The following is a 17214-nucleotide window of genomic DNA, read 5'->3' as shown; positions in this document are numbered from 1 at the left end:
TTACATACAAAATTTACACAGAAGCACACACGGACAATAATAATGCTTATATTGCAAAATATAAAGAGATGTGTCTACATTATGGTGTTCTTAGATGTTCAAAACCTTATTGACCTTAATTAGTAGATAGCAATCCCACTCACCTATGATTTATATACTAATTAGTCTAAAATAATGAAACTTTAAGTTAAAAAAAATCAATAATTTTAAACAAAACAGAAACAAATACTTATAGTATCATTGTTTTATGCATTACTGTAAGTATGAAAGAGGGTTTATTAATACAAAAACAATACAAAATCTACGACTTTATAACCTCAGAAATTTTGAGTTTGATTTTTCAAAGATTTATGACTTTATGAAATCACAATTTTCGAGTTTTCTTTCTTGAAAATTCTTTTTTTTTTTCTCTGGTTGCCCTAATCCTCTTCCGTACATACACTGCAAAAACTCAAAATCTTACCAAGCTAATTTTCTCATTTTTAGTCAAAATGTCTTCTCCCATTTGATTTAAGATACATTTACTTAACAAGTAACATTTGAGCAAGATAGAGGGACTTAATCTAAGAAAATGCAAAAGTCAAACGATCTTGAAATGATCTTGTTTTGAGTTGTAATTTAGAAGAAACAAGGTTTATTTTACATTTCAGACATTTTTCAAGCTGAGATCTTATTTGTAGAAGACTGGTAATCTTCTAAGTCAATGCATTTAATTGGAGAATCCATCAGAAAAAAAGCTCCATTGATAAAAGAAAGAAAGAAAGAAAGAAAGAAAGAAAGAAAGAAAGAAAGAAAGAAAGAAAGAAAGAAAGAAAGAAAGAAAGAAAGAAAGGTTGTTTTTTTTAAGGGTGGGTTTCAGTTTTCAGACACTGTTTCTTCTAAATCAGATAAAAATATACATCCTCAAACTACATGCACACAATGAAACACCTACCTTAGAGCATAGCTGTCTTATCCTAAAGAACAACATGATTGAATATTAGTATATCCAGCTCACTATGAGAAGACATTATATCTCAAAATGCTCAAATTAAACTTTGTCATCTTATTTCAAGTTCAAGATGGTCTTAAAGGAAGTTCCACTATAATACAACTCAAATTAAGGTGAATATATCTCAAATGAAGACGTTGACATGAAATGTATTAGTGCAGAAATCTTTTTTTTGATTGAAAAATACTAATTGTTAGCATTCCTGTCTTATTTTGAGACACTAAGCTTTAAAATACTGGTCAAATATTGCTTAAAATAAGTTTTCCCTGCTAATTTTAAGATCACAGTTTTCTAAATATTATGTCTTATTTTAAGAAATCTTACCAAACAAATTTTCACTTGTTCTATTCTATTTTTTTTGTTGCTGATTTCAAGTTAAAAGTACCTTGAACATTTTTTTTTCTTGTTTTTGGAGGGGCATTTTTCCAGTGTATCCTTGTTTTTAGTTATGATATGTGAGTTTTGTATTTCCCACGGAGGCTGAACGCGTCATGTGACCCAACCAGCTGATGTAAACGGCCCCGCCTCCTCGTGTGACGCATGGCTCATGCTACGGTACGCCATTTGTGTCTAGCAGCAAAAAGCGCGGACAGTGGAAAGAGTCGTGTAACAGGAGGTAAGCTCAGTTGTATTTGGACTGTCTCGGGTAACCATATACCTAGGTTGGTTTACTGAAACGATAAATGAGTCTCTTTGGGGTTTTCAGGCACTGTTTCTGTTATATATAGCACTGTTTCGGAAGGTCGATGTTAGCCTCCTTTTTGGGCCTCTGTGCTGCCGTCGTTTACCAAAGCCATGGAGAGAGATAGTCCCGCCTCTGCCCTGCTGTGATTGGGCGATACGTCTCAAGTGGCGAGCTGATTGGACGAGCTCTGAGTAGCTCAAAGTACAGTTGGGTAGTGTGATGGTAGTTAGCATGTTACTAGCAACTGTGATGTTCAGTCTCCACAGCAACTTCATCTGCTTCTTTCATGAGTGACTGTTTCACGCCTGTAAGAGTGTATATCCAGAGAGTCTGTCGCTGCAGCACGAGGATCTGTGTTTCTGTTGGAGGCTCAAACGAGCAGCATGTAGCCTCCTCGGCTAACTTCACATTACTTTGAAGCTAGTGTTATGCTAAGAAGTGAAACTGCCTGAAATTCAAACAGGTATGTTAGAAAGACAGTATAAATAACTGTATGTTGTGCACAAAGTCTTGTTACATGATACATACTTCAGGCAGACACAGGCTGTTTCCCTCTTCTCCCCTTCTCTGTAGAAATAAGGCGATTTAAAATGAGTATTCACCTGAATCCATGAAATCCAAACAAATTAAGACCCTTCAGAAGTCACATTAAAACACTCACCCCCGTGGACTAAATAGTAATGTCAGCGAACCACTAACACAACTAAGAGTTATTAATATGATCCGGCTTGTGTTGAACCTGTCGTGCAGCCAGTCTGCGTTTACAGAGGATGGCGGTATCGAGCACACTCAACTCATTCAGTGAAGTTATACATAAAGAGCTCTACTGACTCTCAATCCTCCAGATCACACAGTATGGATATGTTACACACACCTCCAATCACTACAAATATACTAATAGCAGAACAATGGACCATTACACCTGCGTGGAAAATATAGAGATACACCTTTGCGGTTCCCCAACGTGGAGAACTCACTTTACACCACATCTCGAAGGACAAACCAAAAAGTGATACATGTAAGATGCAGACATTAGGATCAAAAGTTACAATTATATAATTGTTATAAGAAACTTTATGCACAATGTCCATCTTTCAAACTGTAAATCACCAAAGACTCATGTGATATATCACACACACACATGTGCAATACTTTGATTTCTGGTGCAATACCTCAATAACCACGTGCAATGTTGTAACTTCATCCATAACATAGAGTATTATATTAATCTGCTAAAATCTGCACTCTAATTTAACCTATGTATGTCTTTAAAAGTACTTCAAAGTCTGAGTCTTCTTTACTGCAGTATGCACCAGACATATTGCGTTTCTCTCTCAGACCCTAGCAACGATAACAACAGTTAAACATAGGAAATACACACAAGACGAAGAAAATTGATAAAAAAGACCTAGCTAGAAAATATAAGCTTAAGTTAAAAGAAGTAAGCTAATAATTATGATAAAATACAGTTTAAAGCAGTGCAAAAATAGTGGTTCTATACTTTTCTTTCTATCAATCAATAAATCAATAAATCAATAAACCAATCAATCAATCAATCTTTATTTGTATAGCGCCAAATCACAACAAACGTTATCTCAAGACTCTTTTACAAACAGAGCAGGTCTAGACCACTCTATGTCAAATTATGAACAGAGACCCAACACCAAGACAGGATAAGACTCAGTCTGACCCCACCTTAATCCACCATGAGCGTTACACCTCACAGTATTTAGCTAGTTACAGCGGAGAGGACAAACTTCCTTTAACAGGCAGAAACCTCGAGCAGAACCAGACTCATGTTAGACAGCCATCTGCCTCAACCGAGTTGGGTCTGTACAGATAGTATTTTTATTTTTATTTAGAATTTATAGATTAGTTTTTTTTTTTCTATATTTATTGTCCTTTCTTGTTGTTAAGTACCGGTGTTCCAATCACCATGCCTTATTCCTTTTGTGTGCAATCTCACTTGTCAATAAAGCTTTCTTGTTTCTTGATTTTTGATCTTTCACTTGGTGAGATATTTAAAAAAATAAATAGACATGCTTAATTTTATTTACACCATTTCCTTGTAAGATGATAACACCTATCCCCAGACTTTCAAATGCACATTACAAACAGAGAAACAGACTTAACTTACCTGAGCAATGTCAACATGGCACCTTGTAGTGTAGTTCATTACAGTGACCACCCTATTGTTGTTTTTCTTCTGTCTTGTTTACCAGAATATGATCCTGTGATTGGAGACAACAGGTTTGTTCTCTTTAGAAAATGTGCTAAATGATCACAGTTTGATGGGGAAACCAGCTTTTGTTAAGAAATTTCAAAAACAACTAAACAAAAATAATCAAATGTATGGATACATGTTTATTACGGGCTATACTCAACATGCTCTTTCTGCCTGAACTGAGGCAGCGCCATTAGGTCTGCAGAATCACGGGTACAAGCAATTTGTTATGTAAAAACAGAATTGACATTTTCTCTCTGTGCCCAATTGAAAATGTTTGATTTTTCTCTTCTTATTCAATGAGCAGCAACAGCCGGCTCATGCTGCCAAAGCTCGAGTTGACAGTTTGTGTCTGGAGGCACTAGATGGCGTCATTTGCTTGTGTTTAGTCAGATAGTAATGTTGAAGGATTGATGGTGTTTTTGAAGTTTGTACCTAATTACACTATTTGTTGCCAGTGTGCTTCACCTGTTTACTGAATTTTCTTTGAATAGTTTTCAAACATTTAGTGATGCAAAACAAATGCGTGTTCTTTTCTTTCAGGACTCTGGCTTTGATGAAAGAGATCAGCTTCATTGTTATATAACAGGATATGACATGGATAAAACATTGATATCAGGGAAGGAGGACATAGAGGACAAAGTGCCTGAAAATGACAGCAGTGGGAAGGAGCAGCCAGATGATGTGGAAATGGAGGAAACTAAAACAGATTCACTCAGTGAGACTGCCAAGAACGATGAAGCCGAGGAAGAACTCACTGAGGAGCTGCAGCCAGACTCTGTACCTGAAGATGGAGTTAGCCTCTGCACTGTCTGTGGCTTCTCAGCCAAATGTCCAAGATCATTGAAGATTCACTTTGCAAGAAAACATGGAAAGCACTCAAAGAATACCAATAAAGCTGCAAAGCCAGCAGAAAAAGGTGATTCAAGTCTACCTGAAATTGAACAGGAAGTAGATATGGAAACAGAAAGTCCTGCTGTGGTGAACCAAAACCAGCAGTCTGATTTAGAGGAGTTGAAATTGGCAGCCAGTGAAAATGACATGAGCACAAATAGCTTAGCTGAAAAGGAAACTGTTGATGATAAACAGCAGGCTGATCAAGAGGAGACGACCCCTACCCAAGAGAGGAGATTAAGCAAGAGAACCCCGAAACCTAAGGTGATATATTCCTGCAACTACTGTGGCCAAGAGTTCAGAGACAAGGCCCCTTTGGATGTGCACATCCAGAGATATCACACCAAAGACACCCCTTACATATGTGAGTATAATCTACTCTCCTCTCAAAGTTAAAACCTAGTCTCAAAATGATCCATGCTCTTTTAAAAATACTAGTTTGATTGATATTTGTAGGAGTGAAGTGTCATTAGAGTATTGATCCATTTGAAGAGGTCTGAAACATTGCATGTTAAGTTTATTTGTTTTCAGGTTTGTTGTTCAGTGTTATGGTTTCACACAAAATTTGAACCAACTTGTTTATAATGATGGACTAAAAGTGTGTTTAAAATATCTTTCAGTTGAAACCGATGAGAACACCGTTAAAGACGAGGAAGCTGTGGATCCCAGCGGCACTGTGAAAGCCACTCCGACACGAGTGGCAGCAAAACGTACACTCAGCAGGTTTCAGCTGAAATGTACCTTCTGTGATTTTAGAGTCCCCAGTCCTGCATTGCTGGAGAGCCACGCTCGAGTCAAACACCTGGACCAGGAGTGCTACCGCTGCAAGCTGTGCAACTTTTTTGCCGCCTCCTCTGGGTGGATGGATGTTCACCTGTCCTCGGATAGCCACCTACAACAACAGAAAGAGGAGAACGGCTCAGAGGGTTCCTCGTCTGAAGAATATGTGGAGAGAGTAAACAGAGAAAGTGCTGGTTTTAAAGATGATACGGCTCAGGTAGCTGTGGGTGAAGAGGTAGCTGCTGAGACAGAAGGAGATCAGGAAGCACAAGAGGCAGCAGAAGTTTCTAAAGCTGGGCTGGAGGAGGAGGAGGAAGATTCAGAGCTTGAACCTCCCAAAAAGAAAAAAGGAAGACCAAAGCTTGGGTCCACAACTACCTGTGGATACTGCGGCCTGGTAGTGTCCAACGCTACCAACCTCACTGTCCATGTCCGCCGCAAACACAGCAAGGAGTACGGCTACAGCTGCACTCTGTGCAACTACAGCTGTGTGACCAAAGGAGACATGGATCGTCACTGTTTCACCAAGAAACATGTCAGACGTGCTCAAGAGTGTGCAAATAAGAACTCAGTCAACCATGACGCAGGTGAATCCCTGCAGGAACCCACAACTGCAGAGGCCCAGGAACCAAATGTGTCAGAGACCGCAGACCAAGAGCAGGAACGTGACGACACGGTCACCAAAGAGAACAGTGAAGAAGAGCCAAGTCAATCAGACGCAAGCCAGACTAAAAGCACCATGGCCTGCAGCCATTGTGACTTCGTAGCTCAGTCCATCCCTTCCCTCAATCTTCACATCAAGAGAAGGCACACCAAAGACTTTGAGTTTGTCTGTCTGGCATGTAGCTACTATGCTGTAACGAGCAGGGAAATGTCTCGCCATGCTAACACAGAGAAGCACAAACAGAAAAGCCAGAAATACCTGGAATCAGCAGGGAGCGAGGGGCAGAGAGCTTTGGCGGTCCCACTGAAGCTGCAGGAGGTCATTGAGCTTGTGGGTGCAAACTCGCACCCTGAACTTGATCCTCTTAGCCCGACAGAGGAGTCAGAATCTGATGATGACAGCCCAGCTATGGAGAGTCAGGATACAACTGTACCCAATGTCACCACAGAGCCCGAGGATGCTGTCGCCAGCGTGCCCGGTGGGCCAGATGAGAAGCAAGCAGAGGATGTTGCATCATCTGGTGGTGGTGAGCCAGCCAACCCGACAGTTGAACCTACAGCACCGTCTGAAACCCAAGAGGCTCCAACAGAACCTCATTCTGCACCAGATCAATCTGCACAGCAAGAGGATCAGGAAGAAGATGCTGAACAGGCAGAAGATGAACAATTAAATTCAGAAACAAGCATTTCAGATGTAAAACAGGAAAATACTCAATCAGATACACAGATCTCCAAAGCCCTTCCCTTTGATTCCTGCATTGTATCTATGAAAGCCCTTGCCGAGCAGGAGCAATCACTGCAGGATTTAGAAGGCCAGGCTGCTGTGATATGTTTGACCGGAGGCACACCCGTTCCCGCCGCCATTGTGTTCTCCAATTCTGCATATGTCAAGAAGCTCAAACGTAAAGAAGAGAAAGTGAGGGATGAGACTAAAGGAAGCAACTCACGCATTCGCTGTGAAGACTGTGGCTTCATGGCTGATGGCATCAGTGGCCTCAACGTCCACATCTCAATGAAGCATCCCACCAAGGACAAGCACTTCCACTGCTTGGTGTGCGGAAAGTCGTTCTACACTGAGAGCAACCTGCACCAGCACCTGACGAGTGCTGCACACCTCCGCAACGAGCAGAACAGCGTGGAAGAGCTACCTGAAGGGGGCGCCAACTTTAAGTGTGTGAAATGCACGGACCGCTTTGAGTCGGAGCAGGATCTGTTCATTCACATAAAGGAGAAACACGAGGAGCTACTCAGGGAGGTCAACAAGTACGTGTTGGAGGACACGGAGCAGATCAACCGTGAGCGTGAGGAGAACCAGGGCAGCGTGTGTAAATACTGTGGCAAGGTGTGCAAGAGCAGCAACTCCATGGCCTTCCTGGCACACATTCGCACTCACACCGGTATGTATTCCTCTATTTACTACACTCTCACTCTCCTTCTTAATCCTGGTAACCCTAACACCTGAACTCACCAGAGAGAGCTCGCCAATGTTTTGTCAGAAAACTGTATTACACCACAGTTTTAGGAGGGGGTTTTATATGGTCCTGAAATGGTTAGTGGTAGAAAGTATAGATGTTTGTGATTTACTGTTGAGGAAACAGCAAAAACCAGCGGTCAACCAATGTTGCTTTTTCAACAGCTGATGCTGATGCCAATAATTAGAGAGCAGGTCAACTGATGGGCGATATATTATACTGATATTAACTCAACTTAACTCAATTAGTTTTTATTTATATAGCATCTTTTATACATTCAAGGATGCAGCCTTAAGTGCTTCACAAAAGAACAGAGAAAGAAAACAGCAGCAATATTTAAAAGTGGAAAAATCAGAGAAGTGTCAGAAAAATCAAATCAAATCAATATAATAAAATCAATATAATAAAATCAGATAAATACCAGAAAAATATAATAAAATCAGATACAATGATTTAAATAAAGTCATTATAATAAAATCAGATAAATAACAGAAAAATAAAATAAAATCAGATACAATGATTTAAATAAAGTCATTATAACAACATCAGATAAATAACAGAAAAATACAATAAAATGAGTTAAAATCATTTAAATAAAATCAATATAATGAAATGAGATAAATACCAGAAAAATAAAACAAAATATAATTAGATAGAATAAAATAAAATAAATAGAAATGATGTTAAAACCATGGTCACAATGGTAATAATGCTTTCCGGAGCTAAAAAGAAATGACCCCTCGTTAAAAGACAGATTAAAAAGGTAAGTCTTTAGTTTATTTTTAAAAACATCCAGAGGACTCACCGTCTTGAGGTCCAGAGGCAGAGAGTTCCACAGTTTTGGTGCATAAAAACAGAAAGCTCTCTGGCTGACGCTTGTGAGGGACACATGAGGGACATTTAAAAGGGAAGCTTTCGAGGACCTCAGAGAACGCGGTGGAACAAAAAATGACAGGAGATCAGTGATGTATGGAGGAGCAAGGCTGTTAATAGCTTTGAAAACAATTAAAAGTACTTTAAGATCAACTTGTTGTTGTCATTAATTTGCATTTGATACTAAATGTATTATTCTATGAAAATCACAGTCTTTCGATTTTTACTGCAATCATGAAAAATAGAAAAATAGGTTCAGTTGAGATATAGATTTCTTAACATAACTGATATGTATCTCAGAAGCAATATTAATCTGCTTTAGTCTATACATCATTAAAGAATTTAGATTAAACTCAGTGCTAAAGCCTGGTTTATACTTCTGCGTCGACCCTACGCACCAGTGATCATCACGGACATGAGCGCTACATACCTATGCGTCGATGTGTCTGTGTCGCGCAGCAATACTGTGGCCAAACGCTTGAGGGCAGTGTGGTCTCTCTGATAGTCAGGTCAGCTGTGACTGGCCCCACTACGATCTCTGTTTCATCATACAGCAATGATTACAGGATCCCGGAAGTGCTGTAAATGCGGGAAATACAATGCCGCCGAGCGGACCAATCACAGGGCTTGCTGTCCGCGTTAATTCAATGAGTAGTTACATTTTGGAGGAGGTGCACGTCATCTACGTGCGAAGGCCTCTGCGTAGGGACGGGAGGCTACGCCGTCGATCTGACAGTGTCTGCAGACATTATCTGTTTGTCTTTTTGTCGGCCTGATTCATCGGTCAGTCCCTAGTAAACAACTTGTCAGTAAAATAATGAAGTGAAGTACAGCCATCCTACAACTCTACCTCAGTACAACAAAGTAAATATCATTTCTTACCTTCAGTCCTAAAAAAATGACACAACTTTACAGTTACTTCATACATCTTTGAACCTTCTGTGACTTGCACAGGTTAGACTCCACAAGTCTGAAAAAGAAAACTGAAATGTTGTCTGTGTTACTGCTCTGCCTTTTGTTTGAAGGCAGAACTCTACTGAGTGGGCAGACACAGCCTCTCTTTGGCACTTGAAGCTAATGTTAAGGCTACTATCTAATGCAGCCAGGTAATAGCAGTTTCAGTGGAGGTGAAGGTAAAGACTGATTGAGCTTCAGACCAGCAGGAGAGACGCTAATGGACCCCCGATTGGGATTCCCTGAGCAACGCTTGGTCAAAGACAAGTGCGACTCATAATTGATGTGTCCATTACCAAGACTCAGTTGTAATTATAGTCAATAAGTCTCTGTAAATGTGTTAAAGCTTAGGCTAAAAGCATTGGAGGTCCAAAGAGAGGTGGGCTAATAATTTAAAATAATCAATGCAGATGTATTCAAACCCTTTAATTTCCCTTGTGTCTCTATGTCCATGTTTGTGTATATGTGTGTGAGCACTTGAATGCCTAGCGAGTGTGTGTGTATATGTCGGCCTTCATGGCTAGCTGATTATGCTCAATCCATTAAGATTTATCTTGTCATTTATAATGCAAAGCAGGGCGGTGTTGGCCAGGGCTTCAGCTGGGAAACGTCCAGCAGGTTAAGAACATAGGGTGCTCCATTACTTTTTCCTGACCATGTGTATTAATTGCTTTTAAAATCAACTTAATGCAGGAACGAGATGTGAGGGCGCCATCAATAAATGCCCTTCTCTGCCTCCTTTGGTTCAGCCCCCTTTCAGCCTAAACTTTAATGGGGCTTTAATTGAAGTCCATGCACTGTGCTTACAATGTGTGCCCACGGTAGAATGTATCTTTGTGTGTGTATGAAGTGTGCTGAATGGAAAATGAGATAGGATTGATTCCATTTTCAGTGACGGTGAATGATGTGTAAAGGAATTGAAGTCGGGGACAATATTCCCCGTGTGTTCTCACTGATTATCAGGGAAGTGCTTCAGATAGAGCGCTGTTTTCATGTCACTTTGTCACCTTTATTCATTCACTGTAAGGACTCTGTGCTGCAAATGTATTGCACTAAAACATCCTGATACATTGTCACTTCTGAAATATAAGAAAGATAACCTACTCTTGTCTGAGACAGAGGAATAATTCAGTCCATTTTTTGTCCTCACACCTAAATCGTCACCTTGTGTAGCAGCTGCAGATTGCTTACTCCTTAAAGCTGTAAGAAGCGGAGGTTAAAATCCTGATGATTAATGCGAAGCTACCACTTTCTTCCTATTAACGATTAGTCTACATGTTGTCATAATTTATACCCAGTGTCATATTTCTTGAGTTTTGAGGTCACTTACTTAGTGTTACTTAAGAAAATGAAAGCTGTGACACTGAGGTCCCAACAGATGGCTCCAAGTCAAGGGCACACACTGTGTTTTTTTAGGTTTACCTCTTTTTATTCAATTGAGTTATGATTTTGATTATGAGATTACTTTTTCACTCTCATGTATGCTGTACTTATTTGTAGAAAGCACCTATTTCTCTTCAGTTTGACAACATATGCCAGTTGTTATTATTGCTAAGTCCCCTCATTACAGAGAATTATTCACCTTTTTTGCGGCGGTCATTTATTCTGGGCGTTTGTTTGTTGGGCCGTTGGAGCTGCACAGTGGGGGTCTGCCAGTTTCTGAGCTGGGAGCACGTCCAGATCCTTTTAATTAAGACCTAGTTTTTATTCACTTGATTAATCAGAGAAATCAGGAGACGGTGGTGGGAGGCTGCACACAGATTTGTCAATTTGTCCCTTAAAGGAAACACATAGACATGCTAGCATTTTGCCAATGAGGCTACAGCTGGAATTTGCATTTTGAGCTAAATTGGTCACTTTTTCACCGGAGTGAGCTGTCTGACCTCAGACTGAGCCTGAAAGTAATAGACACACATGCCAGGCATGCACATTCACATACAGGATGTGATGCGTGTAACTAAAAATATGTTTAAAGGAAAACTGCAACCACTCCACTGGCCTGCCTAATTAATAGATTTTATATTTCAACCAATTATCTCTTTCTAATGAAGAAATCTTCAACATCCTGAAAACCTTAAAGTTATTTGGTGCTTCCCCCAAGTATTTTATCCTCTATTTAAAACATGTTTGGAATAACATGGACATGAACGCCAATCAGCCATGACATTGGGAAATTGTGTAGGCCTCCAATTGTCAGCCTTGACCTGATGAGACAAGGGCTGTTTTTGAAACCTCCTACTATACTAGCAGTACGTACTGATGGGGCCTAAATTCAGTATGCAGTATGTGAAAAAGAGCAAAATCTGCAGTATGCCAAAACTCCCCAGATGTTGACTGATTTGTGGAAATTCCTCAGTGTGCATCAGACCAGTTCCCTGGCGTACTTTTTCGCACAATGCACTGCGCTTGTTCTGCTTTTTTCTTTTTTCTTCTTTTTTTGACGGGGGGCACTCAGTTTTTAGGTGCTGTGAAAATTATTAAATTCCATATAAACCACTTCTTAACTTTTTAAATCATAAGTGATGCTAAAGAAGCAGTTTATCTATCAGCTTGGCTGTTGTTTACTTCAGCTTTACGAAACTGGAAATTCAGTGACGCCTGGCCCAGGGTACTGCAACACAGATCCAACAGAACAGTCAGACTACAGACTAAATTCAAATGCAGTATGTAGCAGACAGCACCTACTGCCTACTACATTCATATGTAGTATGTAGCAGGCTGTTTTGAAAACAGCCACTGACTCCACTAGACCTTTGGTAGTGTCTACCACCAAGACATTAGTGGTATATCCTTTCAGTAATGTAGGTTGTGAACTGGGGCCCCCATGGCTCAGACTTGGTTGTCCAGCACATCCCACAGATTTTGAATGGTCGTGTTCCTTCAGGCCACCTTCTTCCATGGCTCTGTGGTCCAGTTCTGATGCTCACGTGTAAGCGCTTTCCACAACAAACAGGGTTCAGTATGGACACCCTGACCAGTTGGTGGCTTTTTAGCCCCATACACAACAAACTGTCATGCACTGTGTGTATAAGAACCAGCATTCAGTTTCTCACAAATTTAAGTTCCACGTATTAGTAAAACTTGGCTACCCATGGCCCTCTCACTGGATCACCAGTGTTCCTTCCTTGCACCACTTTGGTTGGTGCTGACCACTGCAGACCAGAAACACCCTTCAAGAGCTGCAGTTTTAGAAATGTGATGTTAAGTGTACTTTCTAAATGCAGTACCTGGCCATGGAGACACAGCAATGATTATTATTTTTTATTTTTTGGCTTTTTACACCTTTAATTATATAGGAGAGGACAGTGGATAGGTCAGAAAACTGGGGGAGAGAAATTGGAAATGACATGCGGGAAAAGGGGCCGCAGGCTATAATCTATCCCGGGTTGATGGCTGTATGGGCCTGCAACTTAACCATTAGGCTAAATCCACGCCTACAGGTCCAGAAGTCCAATTTTCCAACAAGATCTGAAAGGGTTGACTAAAATGAGCGAAAAAGAGTACACACTTAATGTAAAAAACTGATAACATTTTTTCAACGGCCAATGTTTAGAGAGGTGGTCGGCTGATGGCTGATATATAAAGCTTATAATGTTGCTGTTTTTTGATAAAATGCAACATTCATATAATTACAAAATACATACAAACTAGAAACCACATATCTGAGCTTGAATGAACATTTTATTGAATAAATGTAGACAGAGAAATATTTGGCTCAGTAAAATATTACCACAAGGGACTTTTGGATTTCTGTCCGGCCATCTGTAGTTGTTAAGAAAGAAAAGAATTCACAGTAAATATGTGGGTTAAAAAAACCAAAAATAAACAAAAATCCCAAAACAAAGTCATGAAAACTCAAATACTCCATGCAACTTTACATTCTAATAAACATGGTTGTCTCAGAGCGTAACATGCTTTCGATGGATTTTTAATTAATTCCTGAAACAGTAAAAGACATTGGGTTATGCTCTAGATTTCAGAACATGACTGATATTTATGTCAGAAGCAATATAAAACTGCATTATTCTATACATCATAACAAAATATATATTAAACTCTAGCCCAAAAATATGTTATCCTCTAGAAAAGACAATAGTGACATCAGCCTCATGAGTTCAGGCATTTGCCGCTGCTGATTATTTCACAATGCCATCAATCGTCCTGATTAATCGGCCAAGTGATTGATTGCTCTACCTCCATTTCTTATGATTAAAAGTAATGTAGAAAGACCAGATGGGGAAAGCATGAGAAGCTGAAAGTAAAGTCAAAGTGAGAACAGAACTTGGACAAACAGAAGTATTTACAGCTCTTTAGGTTTAGTTTCTGTTTTTCCCTGCCAGCGCCTCCTGCTGTGGTGGTCACCATGCAGGGTGTGGAGGATGTGGTGAATCTGTGCACAGAGGGAAGTCTCCAGGCTTCAGAAGTCATTTGATGAGCTGGAACCACAAGAAAGCAGTGGAGGAGAGCATGCACAGTTGTGGTGCAGGGGCAGCAGCTAGCGAGACTAAAGGAAGACGCCGCTTGTTTTTGGCAGAGACTCCTAAGCTTGGCAGAGACGTTGAGGTCAATTTGTAACCAGAACGTACCTCGTACGACAGATTTTAACCCCATCAGAAGAGTGTTTACTGACACACCTTTTGCCCTCTTCCAGCCCCCCACATACAATGACCTGGAGCCCTCCCTCAGTGTTTGTGGAGACACATTTTTCACCTCAAATAGCACTGTTGCACAACAGGAGACCCACTCAAACCCTTGTATGTGTTGTTTAAAGATGAGCAGAAAAACATTTTGATTTACAAAAGTCAAAAGATAGTTGCTAGCGTCTGGATGATTATGCTGCAAAGATGTTAATGATTAAGGTAGACTTCTCTGATCAAAGTCCTGTGAACATATGGTGAGTTGGAGCGAACGGGGCAACAAAAACAATTCCCTGGGAATGTTTTCTTCAGGGTAGAGCAGCTTTTTTATCAGCGTTTTAAAGATGTTTAGAAGAGGGTTGGAGGGACATCAAATCAGTTCCAATGGCCTCACACACTCACTGACTTTGAGGTGTGTTCCCGCTAAGTTTGTGAGAGCTTAGGGAAGTCCCAAAGTGCTGTCCCATTCTTAGTTCTACAGTTTGAGTCCTTACAGCCTCCTGCCTTCAATCACTTTCCAGGTGAGGTCAATTAAGTCAAGAAGGACTCAGGGCTCAGGGCTCAGGGCTCAGGGCTCAGGGCTCAGGGCTCAGGGCTCAGGGCTCAGGGCTCAGGGCTCAGGGTTTAGGGAGGACATTGAGATTGGGCCAATGACAGACTGAGAAATCACATGAGGCTGGATCCAAGGAGAGATATCTAAAGCTATGATATTTTCATGTGTGTTATTTATTTTGTGAAATAACAAATAACAACGTTCCAAATTGGGAATGTAAAAAAAAATGTTTGAGGCGTGGTTTCAGACATTTCTGGGACGGCTGTATCTTGATTTTTAATCAGTTACAGTCCCCAAAATATTTGTGCATCAAAATGTATCACAATATACGATGCAACATTCATAACATTTTTCCAGTATTAACTCTATATGAAAAATAATTGATTGAAAAAAAATATTTTAAAAAAGAATCTTCAATCTTACACACAAGACTTAAATTTGTCCGCATTAAGTCTCATCTCTCAGCTTCGAAGGAAATTCTTAAAAGTAAGAAATAAAAGAAGCTTCAAAGTCAGCAGGTTTATCCTGATGTTTGGAAATTTGAAAAAAGAGTGTAGTTTGACAGAAATGAGCATTTCACTAACAGAAATGACAGATGATGCTGCATTGTATTATGGGAAATGAATCTTAAGGCTCGTGATTTATCTGTACTTATATTTTATTAGGGATTAAATATCTTTACATCTCATATCCTGCTGCTTCACTTTCAGCATCTCTGTTTGTTAAAGTTATACTTTTGGGCATTTTCGCCTGTATTGATAGGACAGCTGAGGGGATACAGGAAATGCAGGGAGCAGAGAGTGGGAGAAGACATGCAGCAAATGGTCGAGGCCAGGAGTCCAACCTGCGACTGTTGTGACAAGGACTATATCCTCTGTATAATGGGAATGTGTTTAGACTGCTAGGCCAATGGCACCCCACCATTTCTATTTCTAATATGTTTTAATTAGACTCTGCATAGTTCAGAATTTGATTTCTTTGACTGAAGATCGTCCACAGAAGAAACCAAAATTTGCCGTTAGGGAGAGACGCTTCTTTCTTCACCTTTCCTTGTTTTCCATGGTTAAGCTAGAATGCACAGGTGGACTTTTCCCTCTTTGGGACTGTGGTTTTTGTTTGTTGTTAGTTGTAAAACCACATTAACCACACAGGCTATCTGATCGCTCACTGTCTTGTAAATGTGCTCTGCTTATCTGCCCTTACTGAAAAAACTGATGAAAAAAACATTTAAACTGGGTTTATATGAAACTATAAAACTTACTGTAAATATTAGTGTGACATTTTATTCTAACTCTTTGCTTGTGACTTAAACTGTACGACTATGCTCAGGCTGCAGCCAACACAAAGCTGGAGACATTTCGAAGCAAACGCTACTTTGAACATGTTATCTAAGAAACGTAACAATGTGAGATTTATTCATTGAAGAGATTAATATATACGATTACTGAGCATCATTCTCTTTCTCTACACCTGATGATAAAAGCCAAGGCTATGATAGGAGTGTGTGGCATGTGCAAGGCTTAAGACATCACTGTGTGTGTGTGTGTGTGTGTATGTGTCTCTGTGCGTGCGTGTGTGTGCATGTGCATGTGTGTGTGCGTGTGAGAGGTGAAACATTGCATGAGGTTCGTCTCTCCTCTCAGGAAATGAATTAGTCATTCCCTGTCTCATCCGGGATGTGAGGGAGCCACATCGCCCCTGTGTGGATGGCAATATTAATTTAACATGACACCGCATTGATGGTCAATTTCAGTTTCACGGAGGCTGTTTAAGTGGAGTGGTGGAGTATTAATGTGATAAGATGTGAGAACTGAGGGACGTTACATCTCTCTCCTTTCTGCCATGTCTCATGCTCAGCCAGCCATCTGGACAAATCAGCTCCCCACACGCCTCGCTCTCACCTCAACTTTAGGTTGTGTGTGTTCGAGTGTGTGTGTGTGTGTGTGTGAGAAGAAGAGCGAGTGATTGTCTCTCCTTCTGTTTGTCCATGGCTGATTATGTCTTGTGAATTTAATGTGTGTGTCTGTATGCACATGCATAGGTGTGAGGTGGGGTTCTGCATCTAGATGTAGGTATTCGTAGGTGTGAAGGTGGGTGTGGTGTGATTGTGTACGTCTGTCTTTTTGTTGTTGTTGTTTTTGGGGTGTTGATGACATTGTTGTGTGATTTATTATTTTTAAGTGTGTGCACATTGAGGTGTGAAGTTTGTAGTCATGAATAGGGATTCATGTCTTCTTCTGCCATTGTTTGTCCTGATGTATGCACTTTTTTGGCTATGTGTGTGTGTGTGTGTGTGTGTGTGTGTGTGTGTGTGTGTGTGTGTGTGTGTGTGTGTGTGTGTGTGTGTGTGTGTCTGTGTGTGTCTGTGTCTGTGTCTGTGTCTGTGTCTGTGTCTGCAGTATAACAGTGGGGACATGTGAAATGAACAGGCTGGCATTGCTCTTGCCCATGTGTGGACCCCCTGCGCCCCCCCCTCTTGCCCCCTGTG

At 40.4% G+C, this 17214-nt stretch overlaps 1 protein-coding gene across 2 annotated transcripts in view; it reads left to right on the top strand.

Moving 5' to 3' along the window:
• The first annotated feature begins 1513 nt into the window (after nucleotides 1–1513).
• The window catches only part of znf407 (zinc finger protein 407), a 201636-nt gene continuing 185935 nt past the window's right edge, over nucleotides 1514–17214 (top strand). The window contains exons 1-3 of one of the 2 annotated variants that reach the window (XM_034698372.1): nucleotides 1514–1607; nucleotides 4444–5158; nucleotides 5415–7634. In XM_034698372.1, the coding sequence (XP_034554263.1) occupies nucleotides 4498–5158; nucleotides 5415–7634 (2881 nt within the window). In that variant the 5' untranslated portion in view covers nucleotides 1514–1607; nucleotides 4444–4497. Of the gene's footprint in view, nucleotides 1608–1905; nucleotides 2140–4443; nucleotides 5159–5414; nucleotides 7635–17214 lie in introns of those variants that run through there. The other variant, XM_034698373.1, reaches the window with a different exon arrangement.

The sequence above is a fragment of the Notolabrus celidotus genome, chromosome 12 (assembly GCF_009762535.1).
Source record: "Notolabrus celidotus isolate fNotCel1 chromosome 12, fNotCel1.pri, whole genome shotgun sequence".
Lineage (NCBI taxonomy): Eukaryota > Metazoa > Chordata > Actinopteri > Labriformes > Labridae > Notolabrus > Notolabrus celidotus.
The sequence above is the reverse complement of the archived record's forward strand: the minus strand, read 5'-3'. Positions and strand labels throughout refer to the sequence as shown.